Source organism: Leptonychotes weddellii, chromosome 16, assembly GCF_054177405.1.
Source record: "Leptonychotes weddellii isolate Sample4059 chromosome 16, ASM5417740v2, whole genome shotgun sequence".
In the NCBI taxonomy this organism is placed as follows: Eukaryota; Metazoa; Chordata; class Mammalia; order Carnivora; family Phocidae; genus Leptonychotes; species Leptonychotes weddellii.
In genome coordinates this window covers 4,552,227-4,571,062 of record NC_138384.1, presented here as the reverse complement: position 1 = coordinate 4,571,062, position 18,836 = coordinate 4,552,227, and the positions used below count along the sequence as shown (strand labels likewise).

The window sequence follows — 18,836 nt, the reverse complement described above, 5'->3', positions numbered from 1 at the left end:
CACGAGCCTGTCACTCACCAGCGGTGTAGGATCCCCACGTCCAGGCACCCTCCCGCTGCCATTTATCCTCCGATATCTGCCCACAGAATCAGCGCTCCCCACTTTGTACCTCGAAACCAACCGCCTGCGATATTCTGTTTGTAGAGATCCAGATCTTCTTACATCTCAGGCTGGTTTCATGGGTGCTCAGAGTGGTCTGGTAGATATCCAGCTCAATTCCAGGGACCAGTTGAAATAGGGTCCCCTACTCCTCTGCCATCTTTTTTCCAAAACCCAGATATCCTTGCTTTTTGAAGCTTACATTCTAGTGAATCTCTCTGGTCCATGTGTTAATTTGTATTGTTCCCTCTTCCTGACTTGTCTGTCCTCTCCTTCTCTGACAACATCCCACCCTTTCCTGTGGTCTTGGTTCAGACACTGCATCTTCTGTGAGGTCCCCAGGGTGACCCTCTATCAGAGGTAATGGCCGTTTCCTCCAAGCATCCATGCGCCCTGCCCGTACTTTCATAGTGCTTCTCCTACAGGTCTGCACATGGGACACAAAACAGTAACTGTAATGATGTTTTGGATTTGTTTTAAGAATTACCTGGCACCGGGGCACCTGGGTGGCTCAGTCGGTTTAAGTGTCTGCTTTCGGCTCAGGTCATGATCTCAGGGTCCTGGGATCGAGCCCTGTGTTGGGCTCCCTGCTCAGCGGGGAGTCTGCTTCTCCCTCTCCTTCTTTGCTTACTCACTTTCTCATTCTCTCTCTCTCAAATAAATAAATAAAATCTTAAAAAAAAAAAAAGAATTATCTGGTACCTAGCATGGGAGCTTTTGCCCACTACTCAGTGAATATTTCTTGAATCTATTCTGAGTGTAGTCTGAATGTTGTTTGGGAAATTTTTTTCAGATACTCTGTTTACAAGGACCCAGCAGGCTGGCTGAATATTAACCCCATAAATGGGACCGTTGACACCACAGCAGTGCTGGACCGCGAGTCACCATTTGTCCACAACAGCGTGTATACCGCCCTCTTCCTAGCAATCGACAGTGGTGAGTAATTTTTAAAATGTCACCAAGTGTATACTTTTCAGTTATAAATGCATTTTTACATTTTACATTTCTTCTGGTAACGCCCGGAGGTGTTCTCGGGAAGAATATAAATGAGTGGAGGCAGGGAAGGCGAACATTTAAACATACAGTAGGTCAGTAATACCCCCAAATCCTGGAATTCTCTGGTCTTTGTCCAGTTAGAGGTCAGAGTGGTGAGCTCACTGCTTCGTCTTAGGCAGGTGCCACAGCTACGAAGTCACACTGATGCCGTTCATCTTGGCGTCATGCTCTCGTCTGTGGGACGGTTCTTTCACTTAGGGCAAGTTGGAAGAAAGTCCCAGAGGACATCACCAAACTTGGTGGCTGGATTGTCCCACAGCTTTTACCCTGTTAGCACAGACGACCATGGAAAGACATCAGGTGCACTCAGCTAGGAGCTTCATAATCACAGAACAATGGCCGTTCATTCAAAAGCTACTAATGCAGCATCCACGTGCCAGAGTCTGTTCCAGATGCCGGGGATACGGCAGTGAACAAACAAGAATGACTATCCTCGTGCAGCTGATCCACTCATGGAGAAAGGAAGCAAATTGAGTAAAATACATAATATGCTTTTTGGGACAAAGGGAAACATAGTATGTATGTATGAAACCAGGAAATGGAAAAAAGATAGCGGACAGCAGGATGCTGCTGTTCTAAGGAGGCAGCCCTGGGGAGCCTCGCTGTGGCAGCAACATTTGAATAAAAACACAAAGGCAGTGGCTATGGGAGCCCTGAAGTTATCTAAGGGAAGGGCAAGGAGGCCACGAAGGCTGGGACAAGGGCACAAGTATGGAGACCTCTTAGGAGACGGGTGACAATCTAGGCATGAGGGTGGCTTGGGCTCATATTAGGGGAGGGGATGAGAAGAAGTCAGATTCAGACACAAAGCTAACAGGATCTGCCATTGGCTGAGATGGGGGGTCAGAGTTGGTTTTGGGGTGTGTTAAACAGAGATGTCCATTGTGTCAAGCACACAAGAAATTTTGCTCTATTATTCCAAAAAGCTGAAGATTCGGTTTTGAGTCCCATATATCAAAGTGAATATTCACAGGGCCTTTGGCATGTGCCTTTGTTATACACAATAATGGGTAAACTTAGACTCTCAGACCCCGTCTCCATATGCTGGGCACTCACATGCACACCACCTATGAGATCATGTGTCTGAGAAGTGCACAGTCGGGGTGGCATGCAGTAGGCAGAGAAGGCTTCACAATGAAGTCAACCTTTGAGTTTGGCCTCGAAGGACAGGTAGGATCTGGATAAGTGGCAGGAGAGGGGGTAGAGGTGCCTGAGAACACAGAGCAGAGGAATCAAAACTAGAAGGGGGTGTGGTATGGGTGGTAAGAGAGGGAAAGAGAAGAGCTGCATCCACTATGAGTGAACAAGTGGAAATCTATTCGGATGTATGTGGAAAAGTCATATCTTCAAAGCATCTCAACAACCAGACAAGTCTTTTGATGGAGCCAGCAGCCGAAAGATTGTGTAAGTTCTTGAGGAGAAACTGCAGGATGAAATAGCCCACAGACACTCATCCACCCACCCTGTGCTTGACCCAGGAGACTCAGAGTTGAATAATGCATGGTCCTTGTGCTCCGTGCGCTAATGAGTGATTTGGGGAGTTAGGCTGGTAAGCACAAGACCCCAATGCAATGTCATAACTATTCTGATGGACTTAAGCCCAGAGGAGCCCCTTGTCCAGCCTTGGGGGTGGTCATAGGGAGCTTCTTGGTTAAGGGGATAAAGATAAGTTGAGAAAAGGTAATGCATTTTTGTAATTCCATTCCCATTTTTTAAAAATTTTAATGCCAGTATAGTTAACATACAGAGTAATAGTAGTTCCATGTGTACAGTATAATGATTCAACACTTCCCTACAATACCCAGTGCTCATCACAACAAGTGTGCTCCTTCATCCCATCACCTATTTCACCCATCCCCCACCTCCCCTCTGGTAACCATCAGTTTGTTCTCTATAGTTAAGAGTCTGTTTGTCTCTCTCTTTTTTTCCCCTTTGCTCATTTGTTTTGTTTCTTAAATTCCACATATGAGTGAGATCATATGGTATTTGTCTTTCTCTGACTGACGTATTTCACTTAGCGTTATACTCTCTAGCTCCATCCATGTCATTGCAAATGGTAAGATTTCATTCTTTCTGATGGCTGAGTAGTAGTCTATGGTCTGACTATACCACATCTTCTTTACCCATTCATCAATCGATGGACACTTGGATTGCTTCCATATCTTGGCCATTATAAATAATGCTGTCATAAACATAGGGGTGCATGTAGCCCTTTGAGTTAGTGTTTTTGTATTTTGGGGTTAATACCCAGTAGTGCGATTACTGGATCATAGGGTAGTTCTATTTTTAAATTTTAGAGGAACCTCCATACTGTTTGCTGGAGTGGCTCCAACAGTTTGCATTCCCACCAACAGTGCATGAGGGTTCCTTTCTCTCCACATCCTCACCAACACCTGTTGTTGCTTGTGTTTTTGATTTTAGCCATTCTGACAGGTGTGAGGTGACATCTCATTGTGATTTTGATCTGTATTTCCCTGATGATTTGTGATGTTGAACATCTTCTCATGTGTCTGTTGGCCATCTGTATGTCTTCTGTGGAAAAGAACGTCTGTTCATATCTTCTACCCATTTTTAATTAGATTATTTTTGTTTAATTAGATTATTTGTTGAGTTGTATCAGTTCTTTATATATTTTGGATTCTAACCCTTTATTGGATATGTCATTTGCCAATATCTTCTCTCAGTCAGTAGGTTGCCTTTTAGTTTTGTTGATTGGAAAAGGTAAGGCATTCTAATAGAAGCCTGAAAGAATATGGATATGTGGTACACTGAGAAAGCTTCCATGTAGGCTCCATATGTACAAAGCTAGGAGCAGAGAGATGGCCAAGCACCCACTGCACTAAGATTGATACTAGGTCTTGTGTTGAATGCCTGGCTGCTATCACAGTGCCTGATTTAGAGCAGGTGCTCAACAGATCTGTGGAATAGATCCTGAACTAGATCATGAAATGTTCCATATGCTATGCCAAGGTGTTTGATTTGACTATGTTGCTTACTTGCCTCCAAAATAACCTTTGTCCTTTAGAAAGATAACCCCCAAGGCAGTGTAGAAAATGCACAATGATGATGTGGGGGGCAGGGAGGCATTCTAAAGCTGTGGCAGAAATCAGGATAAGAGAAGCATGAAGCAGTGAAGTGAGTTTAGTTGAAGCGAGTCTAGAATCAGGAAATACGTTGAAAGCCATAGCCCGTATCTTAGTTGCAGGGGTTAGGGTGGGCCAGGTGACAAGAGAAATGGACCAGAAATGATGAGTCTAGAAAACATCTGGAAGGAAGAAACAAGACTTTGAAAAAAATAAGTGCTCAACATAAAGTAGAGAAAGGTGATATTCAGATTTCTAGGCCGGAAACCAGGAATGATTATTCCACTGATAGAAGGATTGTTTCAAAGGATTGTTCCCATGTTGTCTTTATGGGGTGGATGTTGAGATGATGTCCCATGGGACTGGAATAGAGGTAAGGAGGTTTTTCTTAAAGAGTCACCTATGCAAAAGAGACGGGAGCCATCAGAACAGGTAAGTTTTGTAGAAGGAACGGGTCTAGACGGAGTGCTAAGGGCATAAACAGTGGGTGACAACAAGCCAAGAATGTTTAAAATGCTGTTTGAATTAAAAAGAGTCAATTATAGATCTGCTAAAGGAATGATTTCAGAGTTCTGTGCTACCTAAAAGTCTCTGTACTTGTAGAGAAAATTCTCAGCTAAGAACAGCATGAAGAAAGGTGGAAATAACAGCAAATAGAGTGGTCATTGCCTTATGAAATATTTTGTGCAATTATTCATCAAAAAAAAAAAAAACTAGAAGTGAAGTACACTTTAATTTTTGCCAGAAACAAGAGCCTTCTCTCCAGGTATGACTAGGCAAGCTGCTTATAGACTCTGAGGCTCAGTTTCCACTTCCATAAGATGAGGAAGATAATTCCTACTTAGAACATTGTTGTGAGAAATGAGAAATAGAAGTGCTGTGCCCTCTATACTCACCATCAAAAGTCATATTAAATGTTCAGTAAATGCTAATCTCACCCCAGTGGGGGTTATAGAAAGGAAAGAATGGAGCCACGAATGGTCCTAAGAAAAATACAGTGTGAAATCTACTTCTTGTCTAACTCTTTTAATACTAATATCAAACAAGTGAAATCAAAATCTGGTGTCACAGATGTTTCCAAAAGGACGAAATGTCCCTGAAGATGTAATGATAAATAGAAAACAGGTTGGCATTAATATACACAACCATCATTAGAGATGATAATCTTGAACAAGGCCCAAAAGACTTAAGAGTAAAAAGAGCATAAATTTAAAAAGACCTCATAAATCAAAGGAACTTTTTGTTTAAAGACTCCTTTTTGTCTCACTGAAAATTTATCTCTAGGTATTATGTTGAGCCAGGAAAAACCAACACTTACATATTAGATCAAAGTTAATAGTATAACTGATGTCTCAATTTTAGACAAAGGAAGCATTTGATTTTATTTAATTTATAGAAATTCAATGTATTTGATGGAATGAAAGAATAAGGATTTTTTTTTTTTTTGGTCATGTAACACTAGGAAAGCTAAAGCAAAATAAAATGATTTTCTCCAAACAAGGAGTCACTTAGGAGTTTATATCCAAACATGTTGGTAAAAGATATGTCTGTAGGATCTTCCAGGCAGGATGTAGTAGATTACTGTCCCCACTGCAAAAACTAGGAAAATCAGGATAGATTACAAAAGTCTTTAATTTTAAAGGCATCAGAGAGCCACAGAAGCCAGGAAGCCTTGATCAATGAAAATATCAAAGAGGGAAGAAGCATTCTAAAAAAAAGTATAAGGCAGCCAGCCATTTCTTCTCTCTGGGGACCTTTTCTGATTCTGGGTGAGGGTCAGGCTTGACCCAGGGAAGAGGGCCCAAGATGAAGGGAAATAAACCAGAAATGCTTGTAATAGTCCTGTGGAGCTGGTGTGACAAAGTGAAAACCTGAGGGCCCTTAAACACATGGCTGCTTTTCCCCCACGGACAAATACCCTTTAAAGGACAGAGTGAAATCCCCTGGGGGTCTCACAGAAACAAGGACCTAACAGAGGAAGCAAACATACCTTAAACATACAGCCATTGTCTCCTTAAGACATTTGCCAGATTTTAAAGGTACAAAGTGTGGGAGGTTGCGATGGCTGGTGCTATAGACTGAATGTTTGTGTCCCCGCATAATTCATATGTCGAAACCTAATCCCTAGTGTGATGGCATTTGGAGGTAGAGCCTTTGGGAGGTGCTTAGGTCAATCAGATAGAAGCCTTCATGAGTGGGATGAATACTCTTATAAAAGAGATCCTAGAGAGCGCCTCTACCCCTCCTGCCATCTGAGGACACAGCAAAAAGACTCTCTATTGAAAACCACAAATCACCTCTAAGAGAAGTTTTAATCCTATTAAATAGAGAGATATACCACGTTCATGGATTGGAAGTCTCAATGCTATTGAAATGTAAATTCTCTCCAAACTGACCTAAAGGATTTAATGTGATACCAAGCAGAATCCCAGGTCTTTGTTTTGAGGTGAAGGAGAAAATGTGGATTGTAAAATTCATATGGAAATATAAGGGGCTAAAAATAGCCAAGGCAATCTTGAAGAACAAGTTGGAGGACTTATGCTATTATATATTCTGACCTATTAGAAAAAAAAATACTAATTAAAATGATGTGGTGTTTGCACAAAGACAGAAAAAAACTGACCAATGAAGTAGAATAGTTTAGAAACTATTCTAAAGGCAGGGCGCCTGGGTGACTCAGTCATTAAGCGTCTGCCTTTGGCTCAGGTCATGATCCTAGGGTCCTGAGATTGAGCCCCGCATTGGGCTCCCTGCTCAGCAGGAAGTCTACTTCTCCCTCTCCCACTCCCCCTGCTTGTGTTCCCTCTCTCGCTGTCTTTCTCTGTCTGTCAAATAAATAAATAAAATCTTAAAAAAAAAAAAAAAAGAACTTCAGTTCATCAAATGATATTAAGAAAGTAAAAAGGTAATCCACAAAGTAGAAGATATTTACAATACAAAGAAATCCTACAGTCTTTAAGCAAAAGACACAACCCAAAGCAAAATGGGGAAGGATTTTGAACAGGTACTTCACAACAAATGGCAATAAACATAGAAGAGATGCACAACTTCATTAATCAAAGAAATAGAAATTAATTTACATAGATATAAATTAAAATACAAATTAAGAAAATACAATGAAATGCAGCAGCACTGTGGCTTACCTGCAAAATTGTTGAACTGGTAAGATGAAACATACCAAGAGTTGGCAAGGATATAAAATAATTGGAAGTCTATCAGGCTGGTAGAAGGGTAACTTGGTACAGCCACTTTGGAAACTGAAAGTATCAACTAAGGCTGAACCTTTGTTTACCCTATGATCCAGGAATTACACACCTACCTATTTATCCAACAAAATTGTGGCTGTGTGTTCACCAAAATGCATGTGCCAGAATGTGAATAACAGCATTATTCATAATAGCCCCCAAACTGGAAACTATTCAAATGCCTGATAAGAGAAGAATAAGTCAATTGTGGAACGTTCACCCAACTGAGTCTCTATGACATAGAGAATGAGTGATCTGCAACTCTTCAGAGCAACATGGATGAATCTCACAAACATAATATTGAACCAAAAAAGGCTGGGTCTGAAGACCACATCCTGAATGGTTCCATCTATATAAAACTCAAACACAAGCAAAACTAATCATTACCACTAGATTACCCGGTGGATGTGTTTCCTGATCCTCTAATATTGGACTACACGGGTGGGTTCAGATTGTGAAAACTCTTCAAGCTGTATATTTATAGAAACATAAGTGTTTCTATATTTCAATAAAAACTAAACAAAAAAACACACAACTGCACAGAGAGCGTGTACCTGGTCCACTATACCTTCCCCAGGAGGGCTGTAACCATTCACGTATTCTCCAAGTACCTGTGTACCCTAGAGATAGACTCTCGGCTTCCTACCACTCTATGGAAGGACAGTCTCAGCTGCTGCTGGGTTGATACTCCAGGAAAGGTGAGAGGCAGGTTGTCTGCAGAGGAAACAAAGCAAAGCTCGCATTCTCGGGTCCCCACGATCCTTTGCAAAAGGCAGAAGTACTACCATCTTATTTTCTACACACAGCTCTGCTTATCCAGTTGAGGACAATGACAAGGCAGCACCAATAGAGAATTTTCTTTTAGGTGCCTCTTTGAGACTAGAGACTGTGAGATCAGGATGGAGGAATATAAAAAGACAGTCAGGAGCAGGGCTGGAAACCTTTCTGTGCTTAACAGAAACAAAACAATTCTTTGGACCTATTTGCCTGGGGCCCCAAAGCCAGTCTATACAGATCCTGGAGTCATGCATCACAATAGTATCGACAAGGCCCAGGTTTAGGCAATTTGGGGAGGAAAGGCACGTTAGTCCCTCCCTACGAATAGAGGCTAGGTTGTAACCCACAGGACAGTCAAGGATGAACAAGGCACTTTTCATAAACTGTTAACAGTCTTAATGAGTTACAAATCACCTAACAAGGTGGTTCCGTTATAACTGAAATGCTTCTGTTTTGCTAAAAGCAAACTGGCTGTAAATGATTGGAAGAATAAAGCATTTAATCCTATAGACTAATAAGGTATGACCTTTCGTGTTGGCAAGCATTTTATCTTTGGAGATGAATATCATCATTTACCTTATGTGGTCCAGATTTTCTGAAAAGGTTAAGACAGTGCCTTCAGAGCACAGGAACTCTTCTGTTAAAGACTTCAACGAACACAGAATTGTTAGACTGTCTTTAAAAAAGGGGGGGATAATAACTGTTGAGGAAAATACTGAGATGGAGAGAGAACATTCGGGAATGCAGTAAGATGGAACCCCTTTGGGGATGTGCTGACTATAGGGCAAACCACAGCAATTAGCCCTGGGCCAATCCCTGTGTGATTTTCGCTCCTGCTCAGGTAATCACCAGAAAGGTCAAATGTTAGTCTCACTGTCTTGTGTGGGCTGAAAACTGTCACAAGCAATTTCTCCTAAGAGTTCTGGAATCCCACAGGGGATGGTCATGGGCAGGAAAGGCAGAACCGGCTGCTGATTCCCAGCTTGCCGTCTTTTGCTCAGAATTCTGTTAGGCTGGCCCTCCTGCCTTCTTCTTACCTATAACCTCATCTTTCTCCCCCTCCTTCTGTTCTGAAATTGTGCATGCCTCATCGTTCCATGAGTGTTACTGATGACTCTTAGATCCTCAGAGAAGATCTAAGTTGTGACTCCAAACACAAAACACAAATATTTTGCTTCAGTTGAGTCCAAGTGCCCTCTTTCCCAGCACCCATGCTTTGCAGAGAGTTTAAAGGAAAAAGGGGGGGAAAACCCATTCTAGTTCTTCCTGGAGCTCAGTGCATATGAGATAGTTGGAGCCAGGAAGCCCATACCATCTTCAGCATCCATATTAAGTCTTGCTATGATTATCAAAGTGGCCCGTTCCCTATCTATTTTCATTTTGAAGACTAGGGGGAAGGATAACATAAAAACAAGCCAAATTATCACTAAACTCGGCAGCAAGTTCTCATGACTTAGCAACTTGTATAAAGTATATTTGAGTCTGCCAGTGAAAAATGTGAGGTGGGTTCCCAAGAAGACACAGATATAGAACCAGGCAGAACAGCTGTAAGATTAAAATGGAATCCACTGAGATAATGATTTTTCATAGGCTAAGATACATCATGTCCCAACCTGCCTTTTCCCTCAGTCCCCTGTGTGATAGATGTTTGGATAATGCCATTTGACTCAAAATTGAAATACTATGCAAAGTACATTTAGATTGATTAAAAGAGAAAAAAAAAAAAATGTTGTTCAGCCCCACCGTGAAATGCCTACCAAAAACCAAGAGCCCCCAACTAGGGATGGGGGGGTGGGGCGGGGACCTGATCTTCAAACAGATGCCTAGATCTGTGGTCTTTGTTTTTTTGTGGATCCACCAAGTTCTAGATTGCGTGGGGGATGCAGTAAGATCATTTAGATTAATTCCACTTAAAATATGCTAGTTTGGATAAAATCAAGCCATTAGTTATGATGGCAACCCAATTAAGCCAGTTTAACACCCCTTATCTCAGCTGTTATCGTAATTGAGGAAGAAAAATAAATTGAAGACCCAGCCATCATTCCTCGTTACTTCAAGTACCAGTAAAATATCAATCACGTTGAAAATACTAGCTTCAATTTTGTCACTGACAAAATGGCCCAATAAAAATCTCCTGAGATCTTGTAATAGAGAGATTACACCCAGAGTTTGCTGAGAGTCTGTGGAGAGAGAAGGGGCCCAGTGCTCTGCTCTATCTGGACATGAGCCAGCTTCCCAACCTCCTTGGACCACCATAAGTGCGAGACTTATGCTCTCTCCGCCTCAATTTCCCTCCCTGCCGGGTTGTTGTAAGGACTAGAAATCATGAATGCGAAGTTCCTGGCATCTCGTGAAACACCTAACAAAGAGTTAAGTCAACTGACTCAAATTGAGTTGTGGACAGATTTTCTAAACTTAGCATTTCAAAACCACTTCACTGGTCTGAGGCCAAGTAGAAAACATCGACGACAGCCCTGGGGGAGGTCTGAGCGTTTTTCTAGGGAAGGGATGGGCCACAGGGCCCTCTACTCGGAGTAGGGCCATAAGAAAATTGGCAGAACATGCCACCTTCCTCGTGGGCATCATGCCTCCGTCTGAATGGGGGAGATTTAAGGCAATACTCTACCGACAGGAGGACATTTCCATGTTGACCAGCCAAATCAACTGTCTTAAGCATAATGCTTTCACACATTCATTGGGAAAAGAAACCGATTTGGGCACTGAAATGCTGGCCATCTTTGTCAGCTCAGTTCATCGTGCCCAAATGTCTCTTAGCTAGTTCTCCTCTATAGTCCCCATTTCCCAGTTTGGGGATGAGCAAGGCCAGCTGCACAGCTGGAGCTAGAGGCCATCCCCCTGAGGCTCATACATCACAGATCCCAATCCCGCTGTGCTGTGCACTCAGGCTCCTGAGTCCAGCCCTCCAGCCCCTGCTCCCGTGTCCCCACAACACTGGCCCCCAGCTGCTCTTCCTGCGCCCCCGCGCCTCATGCAAGTCCTCCCCTTCCGTGCCTGCAGCGTCGTCCTCCGCTTTTATCAAAGCCACTCTCCTGCTTTAAAGTCTTTGAACGGCTTCCCACAAAATGGCCATACGATTTCCTCCTCCCAGAACAACTTCTCCCTCTCCAAAAGTATCCCCATCTCCTGCACATCTCCTCCCAAAGCCTTCTGATCTACCACCAGGCAGTAAGTTATTCCATGCCACAAGCTCTCACGTCTTCCCACCCTTGAGGGCGCTGTCCTGCATCTGTTTACGTATCTGTTCCTGCCCAGGGGTCGCTGATTTCCACACAGGTGCAGCCAAGCACAGGGCAGAGTCCACGTACATGATTACTGATTGAATGAAATGAGATAAGCCTGTTTAACCGTGGCCTCCAAATCAACGCTTCGCCTCTTTTTTGTTCCTTTTCCCTTAAGTTAGTAAAGTGGAAACACACCGAAAAAAAAGCCAAAACGTTGAATTTTTTTAAAAACGGCTCAGACTTCAGATTAAGGTCTCCTGTGAAAGAACGTTCAAGTTTGAGTTGTGCAAATAATTGCCTCAGTTCTACCTTAAGTATTACCCATGGAAACCTGGCAGGATATTTTGCAAGTCTATTTTCTGGCCAGGTTCTGGGTTGGTTTACTATTAATTTTTTTTTAAATGTACAACAACATTGGCAAGCTCTCCATTAACAAAGCAATTTTCTAAATGCTTATGAATTTAAAAGCAACGAGATTCCTAGCTCATGAGGCACAGGCCAAAACAGATTGGTAAATACTGATGCTGAAAAGCCAAAACAAATAGAACATGGGCTGAACACAACAATACAAAGGATCATCTTTTCTAGAAGAACCCTGGTTTAAGCTCACTTTTAAACACAGGTGCAAGTAAGTGTAGAAGCCTGTTCGTATGAAGTAAAAGATGTGGCATTTATTTGCTCACAGCTGCTTAGTGGAGGGATTTTGGGGTGGAGTAGAGTGCTGCACTCATACCTCTTTCCCCTACAAACAAGCCTCAGAAACTAGCCGGGGTGCCTGCATTCTCTCAGGAGCCCACATCTAAACTCTTATTAAATCAACACATCCTCCTGATTTTCCTCCCAAAATGGAGTCCTCAAGCTTCCTTGAGACATCAGCTGAGGTCTCTCTCTCCTTGTCACTGGTATGGGCTCCCTGCCCTGAGCCCCAGTTCTACAGACCCCATCCTAGACACGCTTTTTTCCTCCCCTAGGTGGGACAAGGGAGGACTGGAGTATAGACAGGGTCACAGAGTAGAAGCAAGATAGAGATGGAAACCTATAGAAATATATATGCCATATGTTTGGAAAGAGCAATTCATCATTAGCTTTTTCAAGTCCACCTAAATGAATTCAAAATCTACTGAGTGCCTGTTTTATACCAGGCTGGAGAACAGTCCTGATGCTCAGAGCCCATGGGGCTCAGGAATGAGCTTCCTGCTTCCTGCCCACACCACCCCTTTTCCTGCATTTTATTCTTCATGTAGGCCAACTCACTTTCCTATTCCCCATATAAAACCACTTGCACTCATGATTCCCAAGGTAGGACCCATGCTGCATGCCTCTAGACCCAGCTCAGGGAGACCAGTGTGGGACCAGTGATTAGAAAAATCTCCTGCTTCCCTATATTTTGCAGAGCTAGCTCTGAAAGTTCTTGCTCAGATCCTAATGCTCTGTGCATACGAAGCCAGCCCATCCAACAGTGGTGAGAACAGGGACCCTACCCCTCTGAGGCGACTCTCTTGAGAACATGCATTTGGAGCTTTGCAACATGTGAAGACATGGTCCCTTCCATGCAGATGTTTACAACAGCATTATTCCTATCAGACAAAAAGTGGAAACCACCCATATGTCCATCAAAACATGGTCTGGCCCTGGAATGCAGTATCATTCAGCCATAAAAAGGAAGGAAGTGATTCACACAACAGCATGGATGAACCTCAAAAACATGATGCCAAGTGAAAGAAGCCAGACACGAAAGGCCACATACTCTATGATTTCATTTATAGAAATGTCCAGAAAACACAAATCTGTAGAGAAAGGAAGTATATCAGTGGTGGCCTAGAGGTAGAAGTAGGTATGGAGAGCTAGTACAAATGGGCCCGGGGTTTCTTTCTTTGGGGTGATGGAAGAAAGGTTCTAAAATTAGGTGGTGGTGATAAGCACACCCCTGTAAATTTACCAAATATAAATTCATCATAAAAACAAATAAAAGAGTGAGAGAAAAGAAAGGAGAATCGGTGAAATATTTTTAAATCCCTGTATAACTTTTGAATATATATTTCTGTTTCTGATTATTATAATGGTCATGGTTATTGTGAAGAAAATTTACCAAAAAAAATTATTTTAATGTTAATTACCTGGAGAGAGAATCACCATTTAGGCTTTGGTATATTTCTTCCTCATCTTTTTCTACTTCTAATTATATATTTTTAATTAGGATTACACTATGTTTTCAGTTGTGTCTCTTACTAACAAGATATAAAGTATATATATGTTTAAAACATCTGAGTGATGGATCCTACCAGAAAAATCTCAGTATTTTCTGGCTAAAGTGGAAATCCTGTTTGGTCAGGATTCTGAATAAGATCAAATAAAAGAAAGAAAAAAAAAAGATCAAATAAAAGAAAATACCTATGAACAAAGGTGTCCCAGGCCAGCTGCCTGAACAGCAAGCACTCAGCCCTACTTCCAGGGTCTGCAGTGCCTTCAGTATGGAGGTGGGTGTGTTTCTCAAGCAAGATCATGACCTTCATCAAATTCCCCAAGGGGAACCCACCTCCCATTCCATTTAAAACCTACTGCCAGGCATGGTTCCTCTCTCCAGGGCCCTTTCTTCTCCTAACCTATGAAGACAGAAGCCCATGCAACCACAGGCAAATCCCTCCACTCATTTGGAGGATGGACATCCTCTGATCCGTAAGCAGCTCCCCTGAGAACGTGGCCCATGGGCTCCTCTGAGGGAGCTGCAAGGAGGAGAAATCAAAATTCTCGCTCCATATCCTAGGAGTTTTGCTCAAATTGAGGCTTTGTCCCTATTGAAATAGAAAATCCATGAGGGAGGGCCCAGTTTCAATCATGCTTTGGTTCTGTGTGTCATGAAACCCAGAAGTTCCAATATTTCCTGGGCCGCTGGAACCATTAGAGCCAAATGGGCTTGTGAAGAGTCATATTTTGAATTGCATCTGAATTTTGGATGGTGATTTTTTCTCCATCCTGTGATGTAAACTGGGAGAGACTATTTTCCTGAGGAGTTTCAGAGTCCGGTCTTCACCTTATCCATGAAAAAAACAAGCTCATTTTCCTTGATTTCAGAAGAAGACATCACCAGCCTGGCCTGGGAATAGCACACAGGGAAACGAAGACAGTAGTATAATTAAGTTCACGAAAGGCCGATTCTTACGGCCATATTTCAAATACTCATAATGCCTTTTCATCCATTCTACCAAATGACGGCACTTCATAATATACTCAGAGCGAAAAAATATAATGGTTTCCTCAGAGATATTCAATTATTCAATAAAAAAAAAAAGGAAAAATAATTTTTCAGTAAAGAAATTCAACCAAATGACTAAAGCTGACAGTGAAAAACCAACCTCAAAGTAATTATGCATTTCTTTTGAGTTTTCGCTCCAACAAAAGTTGATGACGGGCCACCATTAGAAATAGCCATCCTGGGGCGCCTGGGTGGCTCAGTCATTAAGCGTCTGCCTTCGGCTCAGGTCATGATCCCAGGGTCCTGGGATCGAGTCCCACATCGGGCTCCCTGCTCCGCGGGAAACCTGCTTCTCCCTCTCCCACTCCCCCTGCTTGTGTTCCTGCTCTCACTATGTCTCTCTCTGTCAAATAAATAAATAAAATCTTAAAAAAAAAAAAAAAAGAAATAGCCATCCTTCTGCTGATGAATGATGGTGGTGGTTCGACGTTAGCAGATATTTATTGGAATGTTTACTCTGAAACTGTCATTGGGTGTTGATATATTTCAAGTTCCACCAGCCCTGCTAAAAAATGTCTATTCTCACTTCTTCATGACTCATTGCTCAACTACCTTCAAGCTGGTTTATTCCCCATCAGTGGACCCCTCTCCTAAAGAAGTCACCAGTCCCCTTCTCCTTGCAAAATCACATGGCTTCTCTTTACCCCTTATCCTGTGGGGCATCACGACGCATTTCACGGCTGTTCATTGCCTCCTCTTCCGATTTGCATCCCCTCTGTCTTCTGCAAACCACCAGCTGCTCTCTCAACTCTGGGGTTTCCTAGGCCCCCACCCCCCTGCCCTTCTGCCCTATCACGTTGGGTAACCTGATTGGCTAGGACCCTTTCAAAGCGTCTATGCGGACAGGTCCTCAGTCACTACCCAGTGCCGGCGAGTCTCCTAAGCTCTGCGTGCTTCTAGACGGGTGCACTGAATCTGAGGGGCTTTTAGCACAGTCGGAGCTGAACTCATGTCTTTCCACTCCCCACTACTTTCTGTTTTGGGGGGGTTCCCCCACCCCCCCGGCAGCCTCATCCAAGTGCCTGATAACCAAGATAAGACATGTATTTCTTATTCAAACTGCTCACATCATGCCTCAATCTGTTGCTGGTCTCCCTGCCTCCAGTGCCCAACATCCCCTGCCAATACCACGTGTGTTTCTAAAAATCAGATCAGATTGGCCCACTGCCTCTCTGAAAAACCTCCGGTGACTTCATGTGGTCTGGAGACTCAGTACCAGCAGCTGGTTATGAAAGTCAGACCCCAAGCTCTCCCAGACATCTCGCGGCTTGTCTGCTTGCTCCTCCCATCCACTCTAACAGCCCATGATGGCGCCAGGTGACACTGCCTACACCACGTAGACCAGGAGAGAAGGCTTGAGCCATAGCCAGTCTGAGTGTCGGCAGATGCCTCATGATCCTCCCAGCACAGTAGGCACAGGAGACTTGTAGGAGCTGCGATGGTCCATTTCCCACTGGCCTCCCTGGGTCCCCCCGGGAGGCTGCCACCGGACAGCTTCTCACGTCCTTCTGGGCCGATGAGGGATGAGGCTTCCTGCCTGGCCCTGCGAGGGGCCCAAAAGTGCCGGGAAGCAGCTTCCAAGTGGCCCCTCAGCAACAAGGCTGCAGATACCTGGCCCCGTGTTCTTAGTGTCACCTGCACAAGGACTAGCCTGCTCGCCCTTCTACTGTCTAGGTCAGGATGGATTAACCAGCCTGAATCTGAAAAGGACTCGCCATGTCTTCACCTGCAGAATCTGTCAGCCCTCGCCTTGTCTTGCACTGGACACATGCACCCAGCGCTCAAATACTCACTACCCTGCGAACCCCCACGTGATTGAGAACTCAACTTGAAACTTGATGCGCGTTTCAAGAAATAGTGTGTGAGGTGAAATAAAATTGGGCTTGGAAGTGCACAGGAGAATAGGAAAAATAAAATGGAGCCAGACCTTAGGTTAGGCATAAAATTAGAGTACCGCATTTGAGAGGTGCACCAAATCCTTTTTGGAATAGGGCAACTCTGTACACTTGCGATCTGTGGCCTGTGAATTTGGATCTGACTTTTCTCACAGAAATTAGGAACTGTTAATGAGTGCTTGGTCCCAAGAGAAAACCTCTGATATCTAGATGATTAAAAATAAATTTAGGGAAAGGTAAATAAACTCACTCTGAGTCTTCAAAACCTGGATTAGCTCGCTCTCTCTCTGCAGTCATCTACCCAGTTAGACAGAGCTTTTTCACACATACAAAACCCAGTCTTCTCTCATGGGGCCTCCATCCTCCCTGTACCATCAACACCTGTGAATACCTGGCTATTTAGATAAAAGGTTTCATTCGCTAAGCGAGAAAAGGTCCTATTTATTATATCCATTCTTTGCTTTCAGCGTGTTAGGATGGCTTGTGTGCTAGAAGCTGCGCATTCTAAGTTAGGTAAAGCCTAAAGAATTTAAATCAAAAGTTCTATATATGAGAAAGGGCCACTAGGCTTGATACAAATATGTAAGCTATTCGGTCAGTCCTGTTCGAACCCTATTAATGATAATAAAGGTGTCAAGGGCCCTGGAGGAAAGCACTGTGGCAGATTGCTCTGGCCTGGGCCCAGCTGCCTGCTAACCTCTCCCTCCTTCCCCATAGGCAACCCTCCCGCTACTGGGACCGGAACTTTGCTGATCACTCTGGAGGACGTGAACGACAACGCCCCCTTCATTTACCCCACAGTCGCTGAAGTCTGTGATGATGCCAAAAACCTCAGCGTCGTGATTTTGGGAGCATCAGATAAGGATCTTCACCCAAATACAGACCCTTTCAAATTTGAGATCCACAAACAAGCTGTTCCCGATAAAGTCTGGAAGGTCTCCAAGATCAATAGTAAGTCGGGTTACACGTTCTGTGGCTGTTCCTCTGGCTTTGAAGCCGCATTTCCCTGGCTTGTCTTCCTTTTCACACTGTTCCTCCCTCCTCCTCTCTCCTTTCCTCCATGCTCTGCATCCTATGCTCTCCATCCTACGCTGTGTACTATGCATCCTGTACTCTCCATCCTATACCGTACACTCCATGCTCTGCAACCTATGCTCTCCATCCTACACTGGTAGAACAGTCTTTGTAGAGTCTTAGCCTCTAACCCTCCATCTTGCCCTTTACGTGGGAGACTTCCTCAAAATTAGCTTTATCTTTGCAACAACCGTGGCTTTGATGTTCAACCGTGATATCATCGCACATCTGTCCTGTCCCTGACCTATGAGACTTGCAAGCCATGTCCCTTTCTACCAGTCTTTTCATGTGGGAAGGTGGAATTCAAAACTGGGCCTGACATTTTCCATACGTGCTCAATTCAGCAGCATCCCTGTATCCACAAGCACGTGCTTCCCTCCCTGTGGCAAATGTGAACTCAACTCTGAAGTTCACCTTGTTTTGCAATAAAGTAAAAAACCAGAACCCACGCACTGGACGCACACTCTCTCCAGCAGTGAACTTCCCCTGCAACTGACCCAGCCAGGGTACCCTCCTCATCCACCAGCAGTAGAATTTTCGAGAGGGATTGGAAATTACTAATTTCATTAAGTCTTGAAAATGGGTTGTACAATTGTGCATAAAATTTTCTATTAAAAAATCTCATATGTATTGAATGGCCTTATCTCATATCTCATTTTACAAGAGCCTTCCTCTTGTTATTGATTCCATTTGCCTGTTTGTCTATTTTATTGCTTTTTAAAGAATGAGTTCTGTTATGCTGATTACTTTTAATTAAAACAGCCCTCCTCTTGTCTGAGGGGTTAGCACGCTTCCTTTGCTAGTTTTTGTGGCTACAGCAGACTGGAATAACCACCACCGGCTCTTTCCAGAAAGTTCCAGCTGGAACTTTCTTACTCAAGTTTCTCGTCCACACGAGTGAGATGGGAAGATTGTTCCTTGCATTAACCCGTCACGCAACTGCAGTGACTACACACGTTGGTTATTTCTGCTGCTTCTCCTTCTGGTCAGGATGACACTTCATCTGTTTCTGTTTTCATGTTATTGCTCTGTTTTCCTCATGGTTTTATTTAAGAGACAGCTGACTTTTCAGTTCTTTTCCTGGTCCCAGTTTTGGTATTTTTTTTAATACC

General features: G+C 43.4%; 1 protein-coding gene across 3 annotated transcripts in view; it reads left to right on the top strand.

Annotated features, from left to right (window-relative positions):
• CDH13 (cadherin 13) overlaps positions 1-18,836 on the top strand; it is a 1,287,326-nt gene that overhangs the window by 1,239,687 nt on the left and 28,803 nt on the right. For all 3 annotated transcript variants that reach the window (XM_081807354.1, XM_081807356.1, XM_081807355.1), the window contains 2 exons: positions 893-1,035; positions 17,368-17,601. In XM_081807354.1, the coding sequence (XP_081663480.1) occupies positions 893-1,035; positions 17,368-17,601 (377 nt within the window). The remainder of the gene's footprint in view (positions 1-892; positions 1,036-17,367; positions 17,602-18,836) is intronic.